Below are 22689 nucleotides of genomic sequence, written 5' to 3'. Positions count from 1 at the left end.
ATGTTGTGCCTTGCTTTATCTAAGCGTCTTAAGTTTCTGTTGAATTTGCAAGTATTATGGCAATTATCAATTTTAAACTATTTTCATTATATAAATGATAGAGTTTCTTCCCCAAGAGTTAAATCTCTTCCCCTTACAAAAGACAAAAAAGAGATACAGAAAGATAATCAATATAAGACACGCACATACAAGAGTGAAACCGAAACACGGACTCCAAGTTGAATTGGACTCCCTTGGCACGTTCTCTTCATTTAGGGTGAGGAGTGACACACACCTGTGACCACTCATTCATTTCTTAATTTAAAAAAAAAAAAGCATCATCAGGACATTAAAAAAAAAAAACAACAGCAACTGGTCTTGGCTAGAATGTGGAGCATCAGAGAAAAACGGTGAAGTCTTTTCATTCATAAAACGAAGGAGACAAAAGCCTTTTTGTTTTTCACCTGGGGGAAGAGGGTGGCACTGCATTTAGAGAGGTGGGATAAAGTGGCAGACCATGTATTTAACGTTTCAAGAGAGATTCGTTTCAAGACCGGGGTTGGCGGGGAAGGAAACATTTAGACCCATGAAAACACATTTCTTGGCGCATGCACGCCCTGGGTGAACAGTGCTGAATGTAGCAACGGCCTGGCCACAGAGGTCTCTTGCTCCTAGCCCCGCTGGCAGACATCACCCACCCCCCGCCCCGCCCCCAGGTCCTTGTCCCTGCTCCTTCACACGGGAGCTTCCGGCTTCTGCATCTGCTGGATTTGCTTCTGGAGCTGGTCCTTGTCCAGCTTCATCTTGGTCTCGAGAACTTGCCTGAGGGATCCTATGCTTTCATAGATGGCTGTAAACCCTTTAGGGAGAGGCAAATTTCACAAGTGTTAATTAAAAAAAAAAAATGCCATAGGAGATTCCATAGCTTCAAGTCAATGTTGGCACAAATGATCAACAGATGCTAAAAAGTGTGATGGGAAATGACAGAGTTCAGTAATTCCACAGGATTCTACTGACAAGGGAGTGAGGGGAACTATTCCAATGATGGAACCTAGCAGATGCCACACTAACCATAGCTAATGGGGGAAGGCAACAGCATGCACCTGCTGATAAAGACCCCCTAGAAGGACGGGTCATCTGTTCTATGGCACTTCTACCCAAAGTGTGCAACCTGGATTATGTCCAAAACAACCAAACTAATCTACAAAAAGGTCAAGGTCTGACCAGTGTTTCAGCATAGCAAGTTAAGCTGCAATCTACAGTGCCAGCATCCCGTACAGCTGCCAGTTCAAGAGCTGGATGCCCCACTTCTAATCCAGCTTCTTGCTAATGCCCCTGGGAAAGCAGGTGAAGATGGCCCAAGTGTCTGGGCCCCGTCGGCCACACTGGAGACCCAGATGGAGTTCCAGACTCTAGCTTCAGCCTTGGCCAGTGTGGCTCTTCAGGGAGTGAGCCAGGAACTGGAAGATTCCTCTCTCTCTTTCTTTCCCTACCCAAATTTGCCTTTCAAATAAGTCAATAAATAAATCTTTTTTTAAAAAAAAAAGGCAGGGTCACTAAAACTTGGCATCTAATACACAATGAAATATTACATAGGGAAACATGATAACTAAAGACGCTGTCTGATTCGGGATTACAGCCCGAAGCACTCGGAAAAGTGCTCTGTATCTTTGATCCTAGAGGCAAGGCAAGTCACGTGGGCCGTGAGCTCTGACCCCAGACCCCACCTGTCAGGATGGCTGGTGGGATGAGAAGAACAGGAAGCCCCGGCACACTTCCGGCAGAGCTGTGGAAAGGAAGACCCACTGCAAACCAGCAGGGAGGATCCTAAGGACATCCAAACTAGAACTACCCCGTCATCCAGCCAGCCCGCTGCTAAGGTCTACACCCAGCTGATGTTGGAATCACCCGTGTCCTAGAACCGTTATCTGCACTGCCACGTTCACTAGAACATTATTCACAGGGGCCAAGCATGGAGCCAAGCCATGGGCATCACTGCAGGAATGACGTCACCAACACAGAGACAGCCACCGAGAAGTCCAACTACAGACCCATTCTGCAGCACACAAGATGTTCAGCCTGATGGAAGAAGATCCTGTCACTTGACCACAGCCAGGATAAATCCACAACACACTGTGCTAACTGGAATAAGCCAGACATGGAAAGAAAAACTCCGCGATCTCATTTGTGGAATTTTAAAAAAAGTTGAATATATAGAGATAGAAAATAAAATGGATGTTACCAAGGTCCATGATAGGGAGAATGGGAAGCTATTTAGCCATATTTCCAAAATGCCAATGACTGCACGAATTATTAAAATTTCATGAACTAAAATAAATCATGAATTTTTGGACCATTCCTACCACTTCTCTAAATTTAAAAAAGTTTCCTGGTTTCTAAAAATAGTCTCATCTTCATTACTAAATTTTAGAGTTTTTCCTCTCAGAATATTTCCATTATGGAACCATTCTTCAAAAAAAAATGGTATAAAATGATTCATTAAAAATAATGTTTTTGGGACAGCCATGCAGCACAGCACTGACGAAGCCACTTGGGACACTCGCATCCCATACCGGGACATCTGGCTTGGAGTCCTGCCCTGCTCCCATACCGGAGCATCCTGGGAGGCAGCAGGTGACAGGTGCTTGAGTCCCAACCACTCAGAGGGGAGACCTGCACTGAGTTCTGGAATTCTGTTCTTGACTGGCCTCTGCCCTGGCTACTGCAGACACGCAAGGAGTGAATCAGCACATAACAGGTTTCTGTCTCTCTCTCCCTTTCAAATCAAACAAACTCTGAAAAAAAATGTTTTGCCAATGTGAAAAGATAGCACATATTATTATTATTAAAAATTAACAGGTCATAAGTCAGCACATATGGCATGTGCTTTCCCTTGAAAAAGTACATAAATGTCCTGTTTGTATAGAAACAAATATACAATGACCTCTGGGAAAGAGAAGAAAAATTTTACTTTGAAAAGTAAATTTCCGAACATTTACTTTAAACTTTTTGTAATTGATAATTCACTGGGAAATGTATTTTCGTTGTATTAAAAGACACATTTGTAAAAATGAGTTTTATTTTCATTTGAAGGCAGAGTTAGAGAAGAGAGAGATCCTCCCTCAGCGGGTTTGCTCCCCAATGGCCACAATGGCCATGTTTCCCACGTGGGTGCAGGAGCCCCCAAACTTGGGCCATCCTCTGCTGCTTTTCCAGGCCACAGCCAGGGAGCTGAATTGAGGTAGAACAACTGGGACATGAACTGGCGTCTATATGAGATGCCAGAACCAGACGCAGAAACTTAATCTACTATGCCGTGGCACCGGCCACAATAAAAGTCACTTTTAATTTTACAAAATAAATTTACATGTCTTATTAGAAATTAAATATTAACCATTTCAGTGGTATGTTGAATCACTAATGAGAAATTTACATAGGAAATGTTACAAGCATCACTGAAGTAGTCAAATGTCATATTTGATAACCCCACAAAACACCAGAAGGAAAATTCATTTTTGTAAGTTCCCCAATTCTTAAGTTTAATTACAGTTCCTACTTTTTTTTTAAAAAAAAAATCAACTTTCAGTAGTAACAAAAAAATTATTCTTGAGATTTAAATAGCTACTTTTCTTTCCATGTGGCCAAAATAGAACAGCTCCACAAAGGGAAACTCATGGAGTCCCAGGATAAGGAGGAGCTGGCAGATAACGCAGTCCCTCTTCTCACATGACACGCTGGTCTTCCTGATGTCACTCAGCCAGCCTGCACTTGCCGACTCCAGGTCCAAAGAGCTCCCAAGCTCACGCACACACCAGTGTGGTTCAGAACCCATTGGCAGACAGACACGCTGGCCCCGCAGCAAGCTCCATCTGTCTGCGGGTAACTTCCCCTTCTTGGTGTCAGCTCTGCGTTCCTGCTCTTGGAGCCTAAATACAATCCCTTCTTTCACCCCGGCCATTCAGAACTGGAGGTCAGCTCTCCTACGCTCCTCTGAGTGAGTAAATGAATGACCCTGCTGAAGTCCAAGTAGATGGAAATCATTCATTGCCAGGATGGCACCCAAACAGGATCATGTAACTCCTCTAAAAGCCCCTCAGAGACTACGTGTGCCCGTGAAACAGCGTGGCATGGGCCCTGACCTGCTCTGCCACACAGCAGGGGTCTGGCCTAGTGGTTTAGATTCCCATGTTGCACTCGGCAGTACCCATGTTCAGTTCCCAGCTCTTGATCAAGCTCCAGGCTATCATGGGCCCCGGGGGAAGGTGGCCATAGCTCAAGTACATAAGATATTGCTGGAAGACCCAGCCCAGTCCTAGTCTCCGTGTGTATCTGATCAGAACCCTCTCAGTATATCTTTCTGACACTCTCTGTATGCCTCTTTACCTTTCAAATATGCTTTTAAAATATTTATTGTTTTACTTGAAAGAGTTGTCGAGAGGATGAGAGGAAGAGACAGAGAAAGAGAGAGCTTCCATATCCTGGTTCACTCCCCCAAATGGCCACAATGGTTGGAGCTCAGCCAATCCGAAGCCAGGAGCCAGTAGCTTCTTCCAGGCCTCCCATGTGGGTTCAAGGGCCCAAGCCTTAGGCTATCCTATACTGCTTTCCCAGGCCATAAACAGGGAGCTGGATCTGAAGTGGAACAGCCAGGACTAGAAACAGCGCCCATGGGGGATGCCAGCACCACAGGTAGAGGATTAGCCTGTATGCCACCATGTCAGTCCCTCAAATGATTTTAAAAATTATTAAAAATTTTAAAAAGATTGGCACTAAGGAAAATGTGCAGCAAATGCAAGTTAAGAAATCTTAGTTTGTTTCCCCGTCCCTCTAGGTGGCTCTTCAACGTACCTAAATTTAAAAAAAAGAAAGTGGATTCACTAGAGCACAGCTACTTCGAAAACCAACTAAGGAGATTTCCCTGTTACTACCATTAGCCAGGTTTGTAGGAAGTAGTGGGGAGATAGCAATTAATAGGTCCAGGAACCAAATAGAAAAGATGCCACATGAGTGTTTTGTTTGGAGCCTACCAGCATGAACTTCCGCCTTCATTTCCTTCATGTCCTCACTCATCTGCATCTCCAGCTTGTTGATTCGCCCATGCACCTTCTCCTCTTCCTGCTTTGTTCTCTGCCCATCCAGAGTCTTCTTCTGGCTCTCTTCTATTCTGTCTAGCCTGGCTGACATCTGGCTGAGCTTCTTCTCCATGTCCTTCTCGCTGGCTCCCTGGGATCCAGGAAGAGAATTGCACCAGGTTACTTCAAAGAGAACACGTGTTGCGTGTGTCTGAGCTCTGACATCACCGAGCCACAACCTACAGGGAGCGCAATCACACGGCAGCTGCCATGGCCCATCCCCACGCCCCCTCTTCCTTTCTTCTCTCACACAGCTCCAGCTCTCCGCTTAGTCTGAAGTCACCCAGAATAAAGGACACTTTGCCACCGTCTCCAGAGTCTGATGTGGCCGAGTGACTAAATTCTTGCCAATGAGATGTGAGGGTGAACTTGTGGCAGCTTTAAACAAAAGCCAAGAGACAGATGAGAAATATGCTTTCTCCTTCCTATTTTGCCTTTAGGTCCTAAAATTTAGACCCAGTGGCTGGTGCTCTAGCAGCTACCTTAAATGAGGAAGTTGAGGGTACCTCTTTAGATTGGCAAAAAAAAAAAAAAGTCAAACAAAAAGCATCCCAGGTCATTGAGGCCTGAAAAGACATCACATTAGTTCTGCATTACCTACCCTCTGCCTTCCTCCATGTGAAACTTGTCTTCTTAAACCCACCACTATCCTAGGGCTTGCTATTAACTACTAAGCCCATCTACATGTACAAATAGAGTGGACACAGAGACCCCAAAGCCTGCAAGTGAATTAACATGAATCAAAGTCGATCAGTCAGTAAGTATGATGAAAATATGGGAAAATACTAAAAGAAAACAGCGGGAACATTAAACATGTTCTCTCCCATGGCTGGTTTGCATGAGATCTGCGTCAACAGGCAAGCTTTGGAGTCTCCTGACAGCTATCAACGCCAGTTCTACAATTCAGCAGCTTTGCACCTGGAGAGAACAGTCAGAAATGCAAAATAAATAAAGAAAGAAAGGTTAAAGTCCCACAGGAAGAAGCAGTGCAGGAAAAGAGAAAGGGGAAGGAAACGGTCATGCTAACTAACCCAAACCAGTAAAAATCTGCTTGCCACTTTGCATACCGTATAGGGAAGGCATTCTTTATGCGGCTGTTGAGCAGTTCTGCACACCGAGGCTCTGGGAGAGACAGGCAGGGTGGGGCGGGGGGAGGAAAAAGGCAGAGTGGACAGAACGTGGTGGATTGGGCTTGCAGGTGCCGTGTGACACCGCCCTCTATGGTTATCCTGCAGTGGAGGGGTCTTGGGGAGAGATCTGGTTAACACTGGTGAGAAGCAAGACTGCAGCATGAAGCCAGAGGAAACTGGGACCAAGCCGGTTATTATCAGCTTTGAGATAGGCAGGTATACAATGTAAAGTCATCTTAACAGAAAGCACTGAATTTGCCACTTGGCCTTTGTAAACCAAAAACAAACCAGAATGCTCTATCTCTTTAAAAAGAATATAAAACGTCAGAGAGGATTCTAACACAGGAAACCACCAAATGGTTTAAGTGATGCCAAATAGGTCATTGGTAAGTCACCAGGCATTGGTCAAACAGTGGAGGCTTCAACTGGATAACATTACTCAACTATTACTAAATCTCAATACCTACACTGGTTTCTTTCACAACCAAGGAAAGCTGGTCAATTTTCTGCAAAAGCTCTTTTTCTATTCGTTCTTGTTCCTGTTGCAACCAACTCCGTGCAGACAAAATCTGATTACTGAGTTCCTCAACTGTACCTTTAAATCTGGAAGAGAAAATTAGCAAATTATACACAAAATACTTTTTAAATGACATGAAACAATCAGACTCTTTAGGTATCAGATTCCTCCTCTGTTTTTTCTTTTCCACTGACACATGATAAAATGCCCATAAAGTGCAATGATTATCGGGTTCCTGATTACACACCAACTCCACCTGAACCGCACTGGGCACGAGGTTGGGAAGGAGGGACAGTTGGACGGATACACCGATGACACCTCCCACCTTGGGGAGCTGGCACGATGGTCCTTGAGATCACACAGGGTGACAGCTGCTCAGGTGCTCATCTTTGCAGTGCCCGGAGTCCACGGTGTTCCCACCTAGGGATCTGCTCTTCCAGGCTCCCCCGCCTCCCTCAACTCTTCCTCCTTTTCCTCTTATCTCCCGGCACTGCAGCCTGGCTCCCTTTATCTCAACAGACTGGACCCAGCAGTGCAGCCTTGTGGGTATGATGCCCGCATCCGCTCTCAGTGCCTGCTCTTGATTGCTGGCTCTCGGTCCCAATGCCAACTTTGTCAATATGGGTCCTACGAGACAGAAGCAGCTGGGTCCTTGTCACCCACATAGGCGACCTGGATAGAGTTCTGAGCTCCCAACGTTAGCCTGGCCCAGCCTCAAGTTTGGCAGGTATTTGGGGGAGTGAACCAGCAGGTGGGAGTTCTTTTTGTCTCTTTCTCTGCGCCTCTGCCTCTCAAATAATGATAAAGAATGATCCACAAATTTCTCTTGACTCATTATGGATAGTTCCTAACTTAAATCAAAAGGAAAAAAAAATTTTTAAGAACTCTTCTAAATATTTCACAAGTTGTTTAACATGACTATTCCATAATTCTGCTTCCCTTAATTACTTAAAATTGTTTTAATGTGGGGCCTAGCAGGGAAGCCTAGCGGCTAAAGTCCTCACCTTGCACACACTGGGATCCCATATGGGTACTGGTTTGTATCCCAGCAGCCCCACTTCCCATCCAACACCCTACGTGTGGTCTGAGAAAGCGGTTGGAGACGGCCCAAAGCCTTGGGAACCTGCACCCATGTGGGAGACCAGGAAGAGGCTCCAGGCTCCTGGCTTCAGATTGGCTCAAAACCATGGTAGCTTGGGGAGTGAATCAAGGGATGGAAGAGCTTCCTCTCTGTGTCTCCTCTTCTCCGTATATCTGACTTTGCAATAAAAATAGATGAATCTTTTTAAAAAATTGTTTTATTATGATGTGTATAAAAGTTATGAACAACCTAACACAGATGGTGTGACTTTAATAGTAAGACCATAAACATTCCTTATGATGGAGCTATGAACTGCCTTTTGCTGTCTCCTCTCTTCTGTCTTGCTGAGAAGCCCTCAGATCAAGCAGGTGCACCGTCACCTAGTCAGACATATTTCCCTGCCTCCCTGGCTGCTAAGTGCAGCCACACAATTAGTAGGACAATGAGAAATGCATGGATGTGACAAAGGCAACACATTTATACACAAGCTTCTGCCCTCACCACTCTCACTGACCCAAGGGCAAGGTCTAGAATAACCCAGAAAACAGTGAGCCATCAGTCAGAGCTGTGTCACCTACTTAGGACTCCTGACCCTAGCACCATTATGTGGGAGCCGCAGCACCGAAGCTAGTCAGTACCCTAACTGATCCAGCCAGATTAACATATAGAATATTACTAGTCCCCTAGCAGCCCCAAGTTTACTCCCCAGTCACCCCACCTCATTCCCAAGAAATAGCCGGAATGCACTATTTCTTTTAATTTTACCCCATTTGGTTTGAGTTCCAAAACAACCTAGTTTTCAGTGTTGTGTGTTTTTAAATGTTACATAAATGGAACAGCAGTCCAAAGTGAGTTTTCTCCGGCTGCTTTTATCACTGAACATGATGTCCATGAAAGTCACCTATTCTGGTGTGTATAACTGGCTAATTCACCTTCAATTCTGAGTCACTGTATCAGTACACCATCATTTACCCATTCTTGTGTTGGTGCCAATTTGTATCTGTCTGAGGTTAGCATCCTTGTTATTTGAAACAACACTGTTATGAAAATACTGCCATATGCAAGCGTGTCTTGCTCACAGATGAAGGAGAGTCTATTGGATATGAGAACACACGACTGAACCAAAAACTACCAGACTATTTGCCAAGGTGGTTGCACACTTCACCCTGTCGTCAGTTGTGTAAACACCCCCCATTCCCTGAATCTTTGCCAACACTTGTGCAAGACTGATATGAATTTTTGCCCAGTGCAATTTTTTTTTAAGATTTATTCTTATTGGAAAGTCAGATCTACAGAGAGGAGGAGAGACAGAGAGGAAGATCTTCCCTCTGATGATTCACTCCCCAAGTGACTGTACCGGCCGGTGCTGCGACAATCTGAAGCCAGGATCCAGGAACTTCCCCAGGTCTCCCACGTGGGTGCAGGGTCCCAAAGCCTTGGTCCGTCCTCGACTGCTTTCCCGCCACAAGCAGGGAGCTGGATGGGAAGTGGGACTGCTGGGATTAGAACTGGCGCCCGAATGGGATCCCAGCGTATTCAAGACAAGGACTTTAGCTGCTTTCACACTTTTTTTTTTTGGTAATAGAAATCATACTATTCACACTTAACTGATCTATCTAAAGTGATTCAATACCCTTTTGCCCTCCAAAGACTACTAGTTAGTTTCACAAACCTCCGTCCTAATTTACTTGTTGTTTTTGGCCCATATTTCGGTTTTACGATGTCTTTGTACTCTACAGTTTAGACTCTCCTATAGTTTAGATCTGTCCAAGGTTCACTGTATTCTTTACTGAGCTCAGAGCTTGCTCTTGCATTATTTCCCTCTTCCCTGAAATCTATTAAAAATACCTGTGGTGAAGGTTTTCTAGTAAACTGACAGTTCTTACTTGTGTAAATGTCTTCGTTTTGCTCCTGGGTCAATGATGACTCTGCCTCAGCCTCTGAAGGTGTTACACAGCTCTGGGGCAGTGGTACAGCAAAGCACTAGCACTGGGACGCCGGCATCCCGTATCAAGTTACAGCCACACACTTTGGGAAGATCTCGGGATGGCTCAATTAGTTTGGACACTGTTACTCACGCTGGAGAGTTCCAGGCTCCTGGTCCTGGCCTGGCTCAGCTCCAGCTGCTGTAAGCATTTGGAAAGTGAACCAGGGAATGGAAGAGCTCTCTCTCTCTCTTTCAAATAAATGAAAAAAAAATTTTTTTAAATCCTTAAACTATCTTCTTTTGGCAGCCCTAATACTACTGAGAAATTAACAATCTTCTGTCTATACTGGAAAAGCTTCGATGTCTGATATTCTGCAGTTTAACTCTGATGTCACTAAATGTATTTTATTGCTTACTCTGTTAGAATACATGGGGTGTTGTCTCTCATCAATCCCATATGCATCATTATCTCCTCATATTGCTTCCCTCCCATTCCCTCTATTAGCTCCTTATTGAGTTCTGATTAGCATGGGTTAGGCTTTCTTACTCTCACCTCTCATATTTGTTTTCTATTTTTATTATCAAAAATTGCCTCAATTATAATAATAATTCATTCATTATCTCACAATTGTTTAAGTCAGAAATTGAGGTTCAGCCGTGATCAGGGTCTTACAAAGCCAGAATCAGGGCGTCAGCTCAGTTGCATCTTCACTGGGGGCTCTGGGGGCATAATCCACCTTCCCACCTCTGTTCCCACTTGCTGGCAGCATAACCCACAGCCCAATGACCCTGCTGACCACGGGCATTTCTGTGCTGCTTGCAGCAAGCTGAACGCTACATCCACATCCTCACTTCTAGAACATCTGAATGTGATTGTGTTTGGGGAAAGCATCTTTGCAGCCATCATAGTTAGGATCTCAAGAAGAAATCATGTTGCTGGAGGATTTGGGCAAACTCTCAATAAAACGACGGCAGTCCTTAGGCAAGACCACAAGACCACAGGGAGAAGAGGAGATAGATGCCTGGGGCCACCAGGAGCTGGAGGAAGCCAGGAAAGACCTCCCCCAGAGCTTGTCAGACAAAAACTCCTTCAGGGCATTAACACCAGACCTCTGGTCTCCAAACATGTGAGACTACATTTCTGTTATCCTAAGCCACCCATTTGGTAAGCAACCCTAGAAAACCAGCAGGCCGTGGCAGGGCCGAGATCCTTGCGAGGCTTGGCTCATGGTTTCAAAGCCAGCAAGTACAGCTCTAGTCCTTCTTATACTTTCAATCTCTCTTCTTTTTTATTTCAAGATTTATTTTATTTTTATTGGAAAGTCAGATATACAGAGAGGAGGAGAGACAGAGAGGAAGATCTTCAATCTGATGATTCACTCCCCAAGCAACAGCAATGGCCGGAGCTGAACCGACCCAAAGCCAGGAGCCAGGAGCTCTTCTGGGTCTCCCACATGGGTGCAGGGTCCCAAGGCTTTGGGTTGTCCTCAACTGCTTTCCCAGGCCACAGGCAGGGAGCTGGATGGGAAGTGGGGCTGCTGGGATTAGAACCGGCGCCCATATGGGATCCTGGTGCATTCAAAGCAAGGACTTTAGTTGCTAGGCCACCGCGCTGGGCTCCCCCCCTTTCTAAATTTATTTTAGGACACCATTTAACAGGTACTAGAGTGCCTCCTCTTCCCCACGTTCCCTCCCCTCCCCATTGTTCTCCCCTCCAGTCTTACAAAAGCTCTCTTTCATGTACTCCCCGAAGTCCACCATACGGCCACTGAGGTGTCTCCCTGATCCCTCCTCTCAGTCATCCCTCCGACCTCAGCTGGGAACAACTCCACTGTAAGAAGCACGCATGACCCGACGGGCCCCAGCTGACTATCCCTCCACTCCCCATCTCAAGGTCTAGAACTGTAATCATCTCTGCAAAGTCCACACAGCACATGTTCCAGAAATCAGAGTGCAGATGCCTTTTGGTCCTGGACAGGGAGCATTAATGTGCCTCTCGAAACTTCTGCAACCCACATCTTTCTTTCCCATCCTATGACTGTCTCCTGTAGTAAACTGGGCTAACTTCTTCAGGTCTCTCTCCCAATTCACTAATCCTCTCTTCAGCTGCATATGATCTGTTGTTTAACACCTCTCTGTCTCTCCCTCTCACACACACACACACACACATCCATGGCTCTTGCTTTCCATTATATTTTGCTTTCAGTTATCCTTTGAAAGCCTGTGTTGGTACACATGTGCACACACGTGCACACTTCTGGTATCTGATAATGCTTACACTTAGAGCAGACTTTTAACATCTGATTCTGCTATTTGCTGCTTCTTTTGACTGGTGCTTATATAGCTTTTTTCCTGGTGTGTTCGGTGAGAGTTAACTGTGTATTCTTTGAACGTTCTCGGTGGGAGGATGGGAAGACTGAGGACTGAATCAGCTCTCCCGTGCACATCAGGCAACCACAGAGCAGCATGATCCTAAGATAAATTAACCATGTGAGTTTTTATTCCAGACCACGTGGATAAAGTGAAATCTAGCTCTACATCAGTGTAAGGACTAGATTGTGTCCTTTTTTGACATTTGTTTTATGTATTTTAAAGGCAGATTTAAAGAGAAAGAGAGATCTCCCCTCTACTGGTCCACTCCCTAAATGTCTGGAGCAGCCTAGACTGGGCCAGGCTAAAGCCAGGAACCAGGAACGCAACTTCTTAGATAGAGATCTTCTATCCACTCATTCACCCCTCAAATGGCCAAAACAGCAGGAGCTTTACAAAATCAGGAGGCTGGAACTTCTTCCAGGTCTCCCACCTGGGTGCAATGGGCCACTGTCCACTGCTTGTCCAGGCGCATCAGATGTGGGGCAGCCAGGACTCGGACCAATGCTCTCATGGGAGGCTGGTGCTCTCACACGGCCTTCACTCTTGACGGTGCCCCCTGTTGCCTCCCTCTAGAAAGACTCTAATAATCACATCAAGCTTACTTGGAAAACCTAGAATAACTTATGCATCACAAAATCTTTAATTCCATCACACCTACAAGGTCTCCCTTGCCATATACAATGATACATGAACAGATTCCAGAGATCAGGATGTGGAGATGGTTAGGGGACCGTGACTCAGCTGACTACAGCCAAGTATTTTTCCATCAAAATGCACTCACCACCATTAATAATAACAATATAGGAGACTTCAGAAAGTTTACAACAAATGGAATTAAAAAGTCAGTGTGCTAGGGCCAGTACTTTGGCATAGTAGGTTAAACCACACCCGCAGTGCTAGCATTCAATTTGGAATCCCAGGTGCTCCATTTATGATCCAGCTCCCTGCCTGGGAAAGTAGTTGAAGATGCCTGGGAAAGTAGTTGAAGATGGCCAATGTTCTTGGGCCTCTGTGGGAAATCCAGAAGAAGCTCGTGGCTCCTGGTTTTGGATCAGTCTAGCTCCAGTCATTGTGGCCATTTCGGGGAGTGAACCAATGGATGGAAGGTCTCTCTCTCTGACTCTTTTTCTCTCTCTTTAAAAATGCCTTTCAAATAAAAATAAATAAATCTTTTTTGTTTAAGGTAGGGTCCAGAGCGATAGCATAGTGGTGAAAGTCCTCACCTTGCATGTGCCAGGATCCCATATGGGTGCCAGTTCTAAACCCGGCAACTCCACTTCCCATTCAGTTCCCTGCTTGTAGCCTGGGAAAGCAATCGAGGACGGCCCAAAGCCTTGGGACCCTGCACCCATGTGGGAGACCTGGAAGAGGTTCCTGGATCCTGGCTTCGGATTGGCACAGCATCGGCCGTTGCGCTCACTTGGGGAGTGAATCATCTTCCTCTCTGTCTCTCCTCCTCGCTGCATATCTGACTTTCCAATAAATAAATAAATCTTAAAAAAAAAGAGAGGAGATATATATAGAGAGATCTTACATTCCCTGGGCTTCTCCCCAGACGACAACAGGCAGGGCTGGACAAGCCAAAGCCAGGGCCTGGAACTCCATCCAGGTCTCCCACATGGGTGGCAGGGGCCCAGGTTCTCTGTTTATCCTCTGTTTCTCTTCCAGGCATATTAGCAGGGAGCTGGATCCGAAATGGAGCAGTGTTCACAGAGAATGCCAGTGTATCGGGCTGTAGCTTAACACACTACACCACAGCTCCTGCCCTCACAGGTACTTTTTTTTTTATTTCATGGCTTGATCAATGGTCATCAAAGCCATAGACTGTCAACTCCAGGAACACTCCATTTTTTGTTCCATAACTTTCTCCACAGGCCCCCTAGCCAGCACTCAATAACCATGCAGTCTCTGAAATCGGCAAATATGATGGACAAGTGGTAATACACTTGCCTTCCTGCTCCCATTGTTGGTTGCACTTTACAATAAACAAAAACCAACAGGAAAACAACTCACAGAGCATCAACTAGAACAAACTGTAACAAATTAGAAACAGTGGGTTCATTTAATGAATTACTGATTTACTTACTTAGTATCCAGGAGCTGGAGCTGGTGGTTGCTATCTCTGTGGGACATTTTCAGTTTGGTGCTTTGCTCTGATATTGACAAATCCACTCTGTTCAAAAGCTGAGAGATCTGGAAAAAGAGACCCTGCTGTTGAGCATTGTATCTGATCTCTCCTAATGTAATTTTAGAAAACATTAAGATGGCTATATGCTACCCGTGGCATTCAATTCCATCTGATTTCCTCAAGTGGAAATCTCATCTTGTCAACTCCATTCTCTTGCTCACACATCCCTCAAAGGCCAAGGCCAACAGCACTGTCAAAATAGCCATCCTACACTGATCATTTGACTTTATGGTCCTTGGAGAGGTAAGCCCAGTTCCTGCTCAGCCATTACTTCTACCTAAGCCTGAAAACACGGTCCTCCCAACCTGGACATGTCTCCCAGAATGTGGCTGCTAGACAGAGAAAATAAAACTTTACTGCTTACAAAATCCATCAAAGGGCATGGGGAGGGAAGCATTCAACACAATGGGTCACCTACACCCCATCTCACAGTGCCTCGGATGCAGCCCTGGCTCAGCTTCCAATCCCAGCTTCCTGATAACGTGGTCCCTGGCAGGCAGTGACGGCTCGGGTAGCTGGGTCCCTCTGACCCACACGGGAGACCCAGATGGAGATGCAGGCTGCCGGCTTCAGCCAAATCCAGTACTTTGCTAACTTTCGGCATTTGGGAAGTAGATTGGTAGAGGGAAGATCTCTTTCTGTTTTTTTTTTTTCTTTCTCTGTATATCTCACTTTCCAATTAAGCTTTTAAAAAATCCATTAAGGTTTCAGATTTAACTCTGCATCAAGTAGGTCACTAGCAAATAAAATGTATAGAATGTGGTCATTCCCACTTCTTTCTTCTAATTGCCTGTCTCCCTTATCTGCTTAGTAAAATTTAAAATAAACAAAACTAACCCTCTGTGGAAAGTCTGCTTTTTCTGAAACAGTGATGATAGGAAATGATTCTGACATGACATGTGTCAGCTCCAAAGGAAAGTATGTCGCTTAGAATGGACTTGTGTATGTATTTTAATTGGCTTGTGGTGAGCCCCAGTGAACACAGTGACCATATCCTGAACCAAAAGTTGGCGTGAGTGGTACATCACAGAAGGTTGGATCACTTACACACGCCAGAGGCAGTTTGGGACATATAATTCAGACTTTCTGGAACACACTAAATTGCTCTCGAAAAGAAACAGTCTTTACAAGTAGGACTGTGTGGGAAACTCTAGGTGTCTTGGTTATCAGACACGGCAAGGGCCACTGTAGTACAACAGAAGAAAGAAGGGTTTCTGGGTGGCAGAACCCCCAGCTGCCTTCTCCCTCAAGAAATGACCAACAGCACGCCATCTTAGCTAACAGCAAGTTACCTGTTCTTGAAATCTACCCGCAACGTGTCCTACCTGCCCTTCCGCGTCTTTGATTTTCGTTTCCAGGATATGCTTGGCAGCCTGCTGCTCTTTGTTCAAGTGCTGGAGCCCCTCATAGGTCGACTTGTGCTCAGCAGAGAGTCGGGCTATGCTGGCATCACATCTGTCCAGGCAAAGAACAGAGCCCTTTCTCATTAAAGTTTACCGACATGCACAGATGTTCCCTGACTTGCCAGGAAATGCAAAGCACCCCGCAAGGAAACTGTGCTATCCACTGTTCTTTTTAACAGGCAGGAATGGGTTCCGACAGCTGCCCTCATTGTGGTGTCTAAGCTAACACACAGGGATGATGCTTAATTAAGATTAGATGAACCATCAGAGAATCCAAGGTTCCACAATGTCTACAAGAATGGTGTGCACATGGTGAGCCCAGTTCCAGAAAAGCACATCTACTGGGCTGGTTTAGCCCTATGGCTCTGCATCACCCTGCACCCTTCAAAGTCAGAGGCTTCCCAGGATCTAAGAAGCAGCTTTTGCCATAGTTAAAAATATTTAGTCCTTTTTATCAAATCACTGGTAAGGCTGGATGCTTTGAGTGGGGATCCGAGGTGCAGGTGGATGGCACTGCAGCCAACCTGGGCTGTGGCAAAGGTGTCTCTGCCCGTGGGTCTTGCAGCTCAGTAGATCCAGTCGTGTTCAGAGTGTGCGCAGCAGATGAGCTGTGTATGATGGCCCATAGCAGAATGAAAGAATGGGCTCCTAGGAATTTGAAAGAGTCAGGCCCTATTCCAACACAATCATTTCCAACTTTGCAATGCAGCTGTTGACTGCTGGGTTCCAGTACATAATGACTGTGCAGGGGACATTGGGACAGGCCACTATGAACACACCATGTCATAAAGGTGGGTAGATGAGCATCACCGCTCTTCATGGCAAAAGGATGGGCAGGCTCCCTGGTTTGGGCAGGCTCCCTGGCACAGGTATGGCATAGGGGCCTGGGCTTCCGAGACCTCTACTCCTGCTACTGAGCCTGCCCTCTAACCCCGACCTATGACTTCTACAGGAATCCATGCCTTCTGGAAGAGTTCCTGATGACCAGGAGGACCAAGGGAGAACAACTCAGGTCTGGCTTCAGGTGGACACACCCCATATGCTGGTACCTGCTTGCAAAAGACCGCTGATATGTAGACATCCACCTAGCAGTACAGATACACTACGGAAGGGACCAAGAAAAAATGGCAGACTTCAAATTTTGCCTGGCATAAGAGATGGCCAGACATTCATTTTGTTTGTTTGCACTTTCTTCCTTCCCTTCTTTCTTTCTTTTCTTTTCCTTTCCTTTTCTTTTGTTGACAGACATTCAAAGGAAGTAGCTGATGTTCACAAACATGGGAGAACCATGGACGACTGGTGGCAAGGTTAAAGAGGTTGTATACATGGATTCTTCCAGAATGATTAGACACTTTTTTTTTCCTTCAGTGTTCTCTCTGTATCTGAACCTTGATGCGTACAGTCAGTACAATTTTACAAGGGAACACAGAACATTCTGGCCATCCCTGGATCACTGTCAATTTCATTTTTCATCCTTTACTGAGTTGTGCAAGTTGTCTACAAGGAAGATATGTGATTCTTTCATAATAAAAATAAAACAGTTATACAAGCAAAATTTTCAGTTAATAGCTATGTACAAAGAGTGCATTGTAATTTTATGGAATGAACTAGAAATGAGGCTGGGTTATGAGGAGGCCCTAGCTAGGGACCCGGGATAGAGTCACTGTCTACAAGGTAGCATGCAGAGGGAGGCAGCAGCTGCAGCCCCGGTCCACAACTCACTCATTCATAAATATTTATAGAGTGTCTAGGGTGTGTCAAATACTATTACACAAACGTAGGACATAGTAAAAACTTTCTCTCTCCAAACAAATGCCACACTGTCTAGAATTTAAAAAAAAAAATTCTCATGCCACTGTGATGAAAATGTTATTCAGCTAATGTGTATATTTTCCTTTTAGTGATGGTGATTACATCTGACACCTGCCCTTGTTTATGATTCCACTGATTGAGACAAAAGGGCTCAAAAGATTAGTTGGGAATTTGCTAAAGAACTTGCTGTAACCACACATGGGAAGGGGACGCCTGTGCCAGTTACACTTTTGACCAATCTCCAATCTATACTTTTCTGGAAGCATTAAGAATGTACTCCTTAAGGAGCAGATATGCACCAAGGTCTGAGAGAAGCTTATGAGCCCTTCCCTAATGACAAAGATACTGAAAATACCCTTACGCTCAAACTGCACAAACTATTCGCAATTCACTATCAAAAACAGCATGTTGATTAAAAAGATGAGAATGCATATCTCCAAAATGCAGGGAAAAATTAAGTGCTACTGATCTCTAGTTTATCAGTCATGAATAAAGGCTGGACACTGTGCCAGTGTTTGGTGGCCTCTCTAATAATTTGTAAGATTCAGCCAATCAGCTAGCTAATCACTACGTATTAAAATGGTGCACATTTCAAAAGTTCTTGGTCTTTCAGTTAACCATAGTTGACTGAACACATGTTCTTATATTGATTCCCTAATGAAAACATATAGATTATACCAGATGAATAAAACAGGTATAAAGTCACAAAGATTAAAAAAAATATATATAGGGGGCTGGCACAACGGTTCAGTGGCTAAATTGTCACCTTGCACACGCTGGGATCCCATACAGGCGCCAGTTCATGTCTGAGCTATTCCGCTTCTGATCCAGCTCCCTACTCGCAGGCTGGCGAAACAGTAGAAGACAGTCCAAAGCCTTGAGTCCCTGTACACCTTGGGAGACCCAAAAGAAGCTCCTGGCTCTAGATCAGCTCAGCTCTGGTCATTGCGGACACTTGGAGAATGAACCAGTGGGCAGATCTTCCTCTCTGTCTCTCCTTCTCTCTGTAAATCTGACTTTCCAATAAAAATAAATAAATCTTTAAAAAATATATCCAAGGTGTGTGTGTGTGTGTGTGTGTGTGTGTGTGTGTGGTAAAGGGTGCCCACGTCCCATAGTAGAGTGCCTGCATTTAAGACCCAGCTCTGTTTCCCATTCCAGCTTCATGGTGATGTGTCTCCAGGGCCGCAGCAAGTGATGGCTCATGCAATTGGCTCCCTGTCACCCACGGGGGAGACCTAAATGGAGCTCCCACTTCCTGGCTTTGGCCTGGTTGCACCTTGACTGTTGTAGGCAGTTGAAGGGTGAACACAGATCAGAAGATATCTTCCTGTCCATCTGTCTGCCTCTTCCCTCCCCTATTTCAAACTGAAATGACAATATTTTTGTAAACTTTAGAATATGCTGCAGCAATGGCTTACAAACTGTGAATATACTAAAAAACACCTGCATTGTACACTTTGATGACTTACATAGTTTGGGAATTCTACTTCATTAAAGTGGTTCATACGGACACAAGAAAATGGAGACGAAGGAGGGCAGGCGTCATCACTGGCCTTCTGGGCCATCCTTGAACGGCTCCTCGTACGATTTCCAATACACACGTACCAGGAAACCTGCGCACCTGCCTCAGCACACAGACACAGGAAGGAGCAGCTACTGAGTCTTGGGCAAATTCCGAAAAGGAACAAGGAAGATACCCTCCTTGAACTCTCCTTTAAGATGTAATGGGAAATTTGCCTGATCAAGTCTTGTTTAGTGTATCCTACACTCCATGTGATAAATGTGTTCCCCAGTGGAGAACCTGGCTTTGCCCTTCAAAGCTGCATCTAAGAGGAAGACTGAGGAACTGCTTCCTATTAATTATATCACAAATGACTCCACAAAGATATTAAACAAAATATAAAATCATATGACATCTTAGTCATTTAGGAGTATCACTTTGAAAGTTCATATTCTTCCAATACAATTGCATAATCAATGAAGGCAAGCAAGAACTTCGCTGGAGGATTTTTATTCCATGGGAATTCACAACAGTCAAAACCTCCTTAGCGTTCCAGGGGAAAGACAAATATAGCCAGGAAACAAAGCACAGAGGATTGTGGCAGAGAAGGAACAATGTAAGGTTCCTAGAAGTATTTTAAGACCATTTCTCCGTCTGAACCAGAATCAACACCATGAAGCTCGTGTCGCTGCCGTTGCCCCTGAGTTGGCTGGTTGACCATCGCTCTCTGCCAGGCGGTCCCCTCAGCCCCTCCCTTAAAGCCATCTGCAACTAAAGTGGCTGGAAAGATCCTTAAAGCTCTCCTGAGCGCCCCACTCTGCCTGTACCGCTGAACTCCCAGCCCCCAGCTGCTCTGAACCAGCTGGGGTTTGTCTGAAACCTAAATTCCACAAATAAGAACTATAGGAACTATAGCTTTTTTTTTTTTTTGGTCCTGTGACAGTGATTTTTTTTCTCTTCTTTTTTGTTGTGGTGGTGGGGGGGATATATTTAGAATTAGCCAGCTGGACTCAGTTGAAATGTTCCCAATTTTGCTGGTCACACTCACCGCATCACGAGCAGGAGCCAGGTGAGCACATGCCTTTTCCCCACCTCGAGGCCTATCAGTGTGTTGTTGACCTTGGCTAGGTCAATCTCGCAGATTTTCTTCCCAGCTGGTTTCCGGCCTGGACATCCACAAGGAACACAAGAGGGTTGCTGTTTCCTACTTCTTTGTGGCAGATCTGGTGAACTTGATGACATCACAGTGGTTAAGTTTGACTCCCTGGGGCATGCTTTTTCGAGGACATGCGGAGTGCTACCAGGACTGCAGTGTCTCTGGTGGCCAGAAGGTGGGTGATGGGTGCCATGTGGACCTCTTCTCAGGAGCTGTGGACCCTACTCAGCCCAGCCCTCTGGACCTTCCGGCCTATGCTCGGGCTTGGGCGGAGGCAGGTACTGTCTTCTATGTCTTTGGTTCCATCTTGGTAGACACCACAGAGCAGAGAGGCTTGGTGGATGGGGATGTTCAGAACAACTCCCAGAGGTGTGGCATTTGAACTGATCAAAAGATGAACAAGGAGGCCAGCATCGTGGCTCAGTGGGTTACCCTGCCACTCCCAGAAACATTGACAGCCCATATGTGCACCAATTCAAGACCAGCTGCTCTACTTATAGCTCCCTACCAATGCACCTGGGAAAGCAGATGTGTCCCAAGTGCTTGGGACTCTACTATCCACACAGGAGACCCAGGTAGAGTTCTAGGCTCCTGACTGTTTTGTTTGTTTGTTTTATTTTATTTTTGTTCTTAACTTTATTTTCAATGACGTTTACATAGTTGAGAAGGATGCATGCTCATGTGGACTACTGATTAGGGTGGGAAGGTTGAGGGTTAGGAGAAAGTGGATGAGACCACTGTTTCTAAATTTCCTTTTCTTTCTTCCTGTATCTGGGGGAAAGAGGAAGAGGAAGAGAAAGGGAAAGCCATACCCAGCATCCTAACCATATCAGTACCTGGGGATAGGGGACAGCCACCTGATGTCATCCCAGGGTCCTGATATGAGCTTGCTCCAAAGGTTCTGCTCAAGTGGTTTCAATAGATCTGAAATGCTGTCAGTCTTGCCAATTGAAGAATGAGGAAATCCTTCCAAGGTCCATTAGCTGATAGAGTCTCCATTTGCACAGATATTTGCTGTCAATGCTTGGTTGGGGTAGTTGTCCAATTTGTTCTGCCCTCTATCCTCTACTGTGGTACTAGATGTCCTCTACAGGCTCCAACGGGCTGCCATATCTTCCACGTGCATCTGGCTATTCCATCCACTCCTCCATCACAGCCCCTGAGGAGGTCTGATCTGACACATGCACTCCACAGTCACACCACAGATTCTGCATTTTTCCCCATGGTTTAGAGTTCTGAGTCCAGTGATTCAGTTGAGGGGATCCCCCAAAAAATCTCATCTGAGGTGACCCCAGACCTGACTCTTGCATGTGCTTGCTCAGCCCATTGCCCACATTAGCCTACAGACACACTGGTGGTTGCAGTTGCTGGGTCAATTCTGTCTCCAGCCCCATCTCTTATGCAAACCAATGGATGCTGTGCCCTAGCCCAATCCTGCCCACATACGTTTAGTCCACCCATACATTAGCAGAAACTGAGCCCAGTTGGAGTGACACCCAGTAACTCCCACTAGGTCCACTCCCAGCCCTGTTTCCTGTGTTTGCCAGTATGTGCAGCAGACCGTCTGTCTGTCTGGGTCCAGTCTGTCCCACATCCCATTCAGCTCTCATACACATCAATGGGCATTGGAGCCTAGCTCAACCCAACCAACCCTATTATCCAGCCCATACTCATGCCAGCAGATGCCACCTCCTATCTAGCCAGGCCTGCCTCCAGCCCTGGTTTTCATGTTTACAAGTGAAGAGTTACAGCCCTTCAGAGAGGTGCCTACAATTTCCCTACTGGGCCCATTCCTGGCCTAGGATCTTGTACTTTCTAGTTGGTTCTACGGTCTAGTCTGACAAGTCTTATCCCTAGTCCCAGAACTTGCCAGCTGATGCTGCAGCAAAGCGCAGCCAGCCAGCCTGGCTCATGCATGTACCAGTTCATATGCTCACGTAGCCCAGCCTGGCTCAGTGTTTGGCTGGGGTAGTTGTCCAATTTATTCTGCCCTCCATTCTCTACTGTGGTGCTAGATGTCCTCTAAAGGCTCCAATGGACTAAGCTCACATGCAGGTCAACATGTAGGTCAACGAACCCAGCTCACATGTAGGTCAACAGGTGTTGTAGTCCTGCCTGGCCTGGTCTGTCCCCAGTCCCAGTTCACATGTTCACCTGTGGGAGCAATGGTCCAGTAGAGGAGTCCCTACAGTCCCCCTACCGGATTCACCCTGGGACTTACATGTGCTGGTAAGAGCTGTGCCTCACCTAGCATCCACCAGTGGGTTTTGCAGCCTGGCTCAGCCAGGACTGCTCCCAGTTCCAGTTCATGCTGGCATGTGATACAGCCTAGCCCATCCAGCCTCCAGTCCTGGCCCTAATTCAAACTGGCTGTTGTTGTAGCCCAACCCGGCCCATCCTGTATCCATCCTGGTTCTCAGATAGGCCAGTAGGTGTTACAAACTGGCCCAGGCTGGCCTGCCCCCAGACCTGAGCCACACGTATGCC

The 22689-nt window shown here is 45.8% G+C and overlaps 1 protein-coding gene across 2 annotated transcripts in view; it reads right to left on the bottom strand.

The window, feature by feature from the left end:
* Positions 1-598: 598 nt before the first annotated feature.
* The window catches only part of FAM81A (family with sequence similarity 81 member A), a 68908-nt gene continuing 46817 nt past the window's right edge, over positions 599-22689 (bottom strand). The window contains exons 5-9 of one of the 2 annotated variants that reach the window (XM_040969504.1): positions 15653-15782; positions 14226-14332; positions 6709-6844; positions 5007-5202; positions 599-838 (exon numbers count right to left, since the gene is read on the bottom strand). In XM_040969504.1, coding sequence (XP_040825438.1) covers positions 714-838; positions 5007-5202; positions 6709-6844; positions 14226-14332; positions 15653-15782 — 694 coding nt within the window. In that variant the 3' untranslated portion in view covers positions 599-713. Of the gene's footprint in view, positions 839-5006; positions 5203-6704; positions 6845-14225; positions 14333-15652; positions 15783-22689 lie in introns of both variants that reach the window. The other variant, XM_040969505.1, reaches the window with a different exon arrangement.

This window comes from Ochotona curzoniae, unplaced genomic scaffold (assembly GCF_017591425.1).
Source record: "Ochotona curzoniae isolate NIBS_2020 unplaced genomic scaffold, NIBS_Ocur_1.0 scaffold_4701, whole genome shotgun sequence".
Lineage (NCBI taxonomy): Eukaryota > Metazoa > Chordata > Mammalia > Lagomorpha > Ochotonidae > Ochotona > Ochotona curzoniae.
This window is presented reverse-complemented; position numbering and strand designations above follow the sequence as displayed.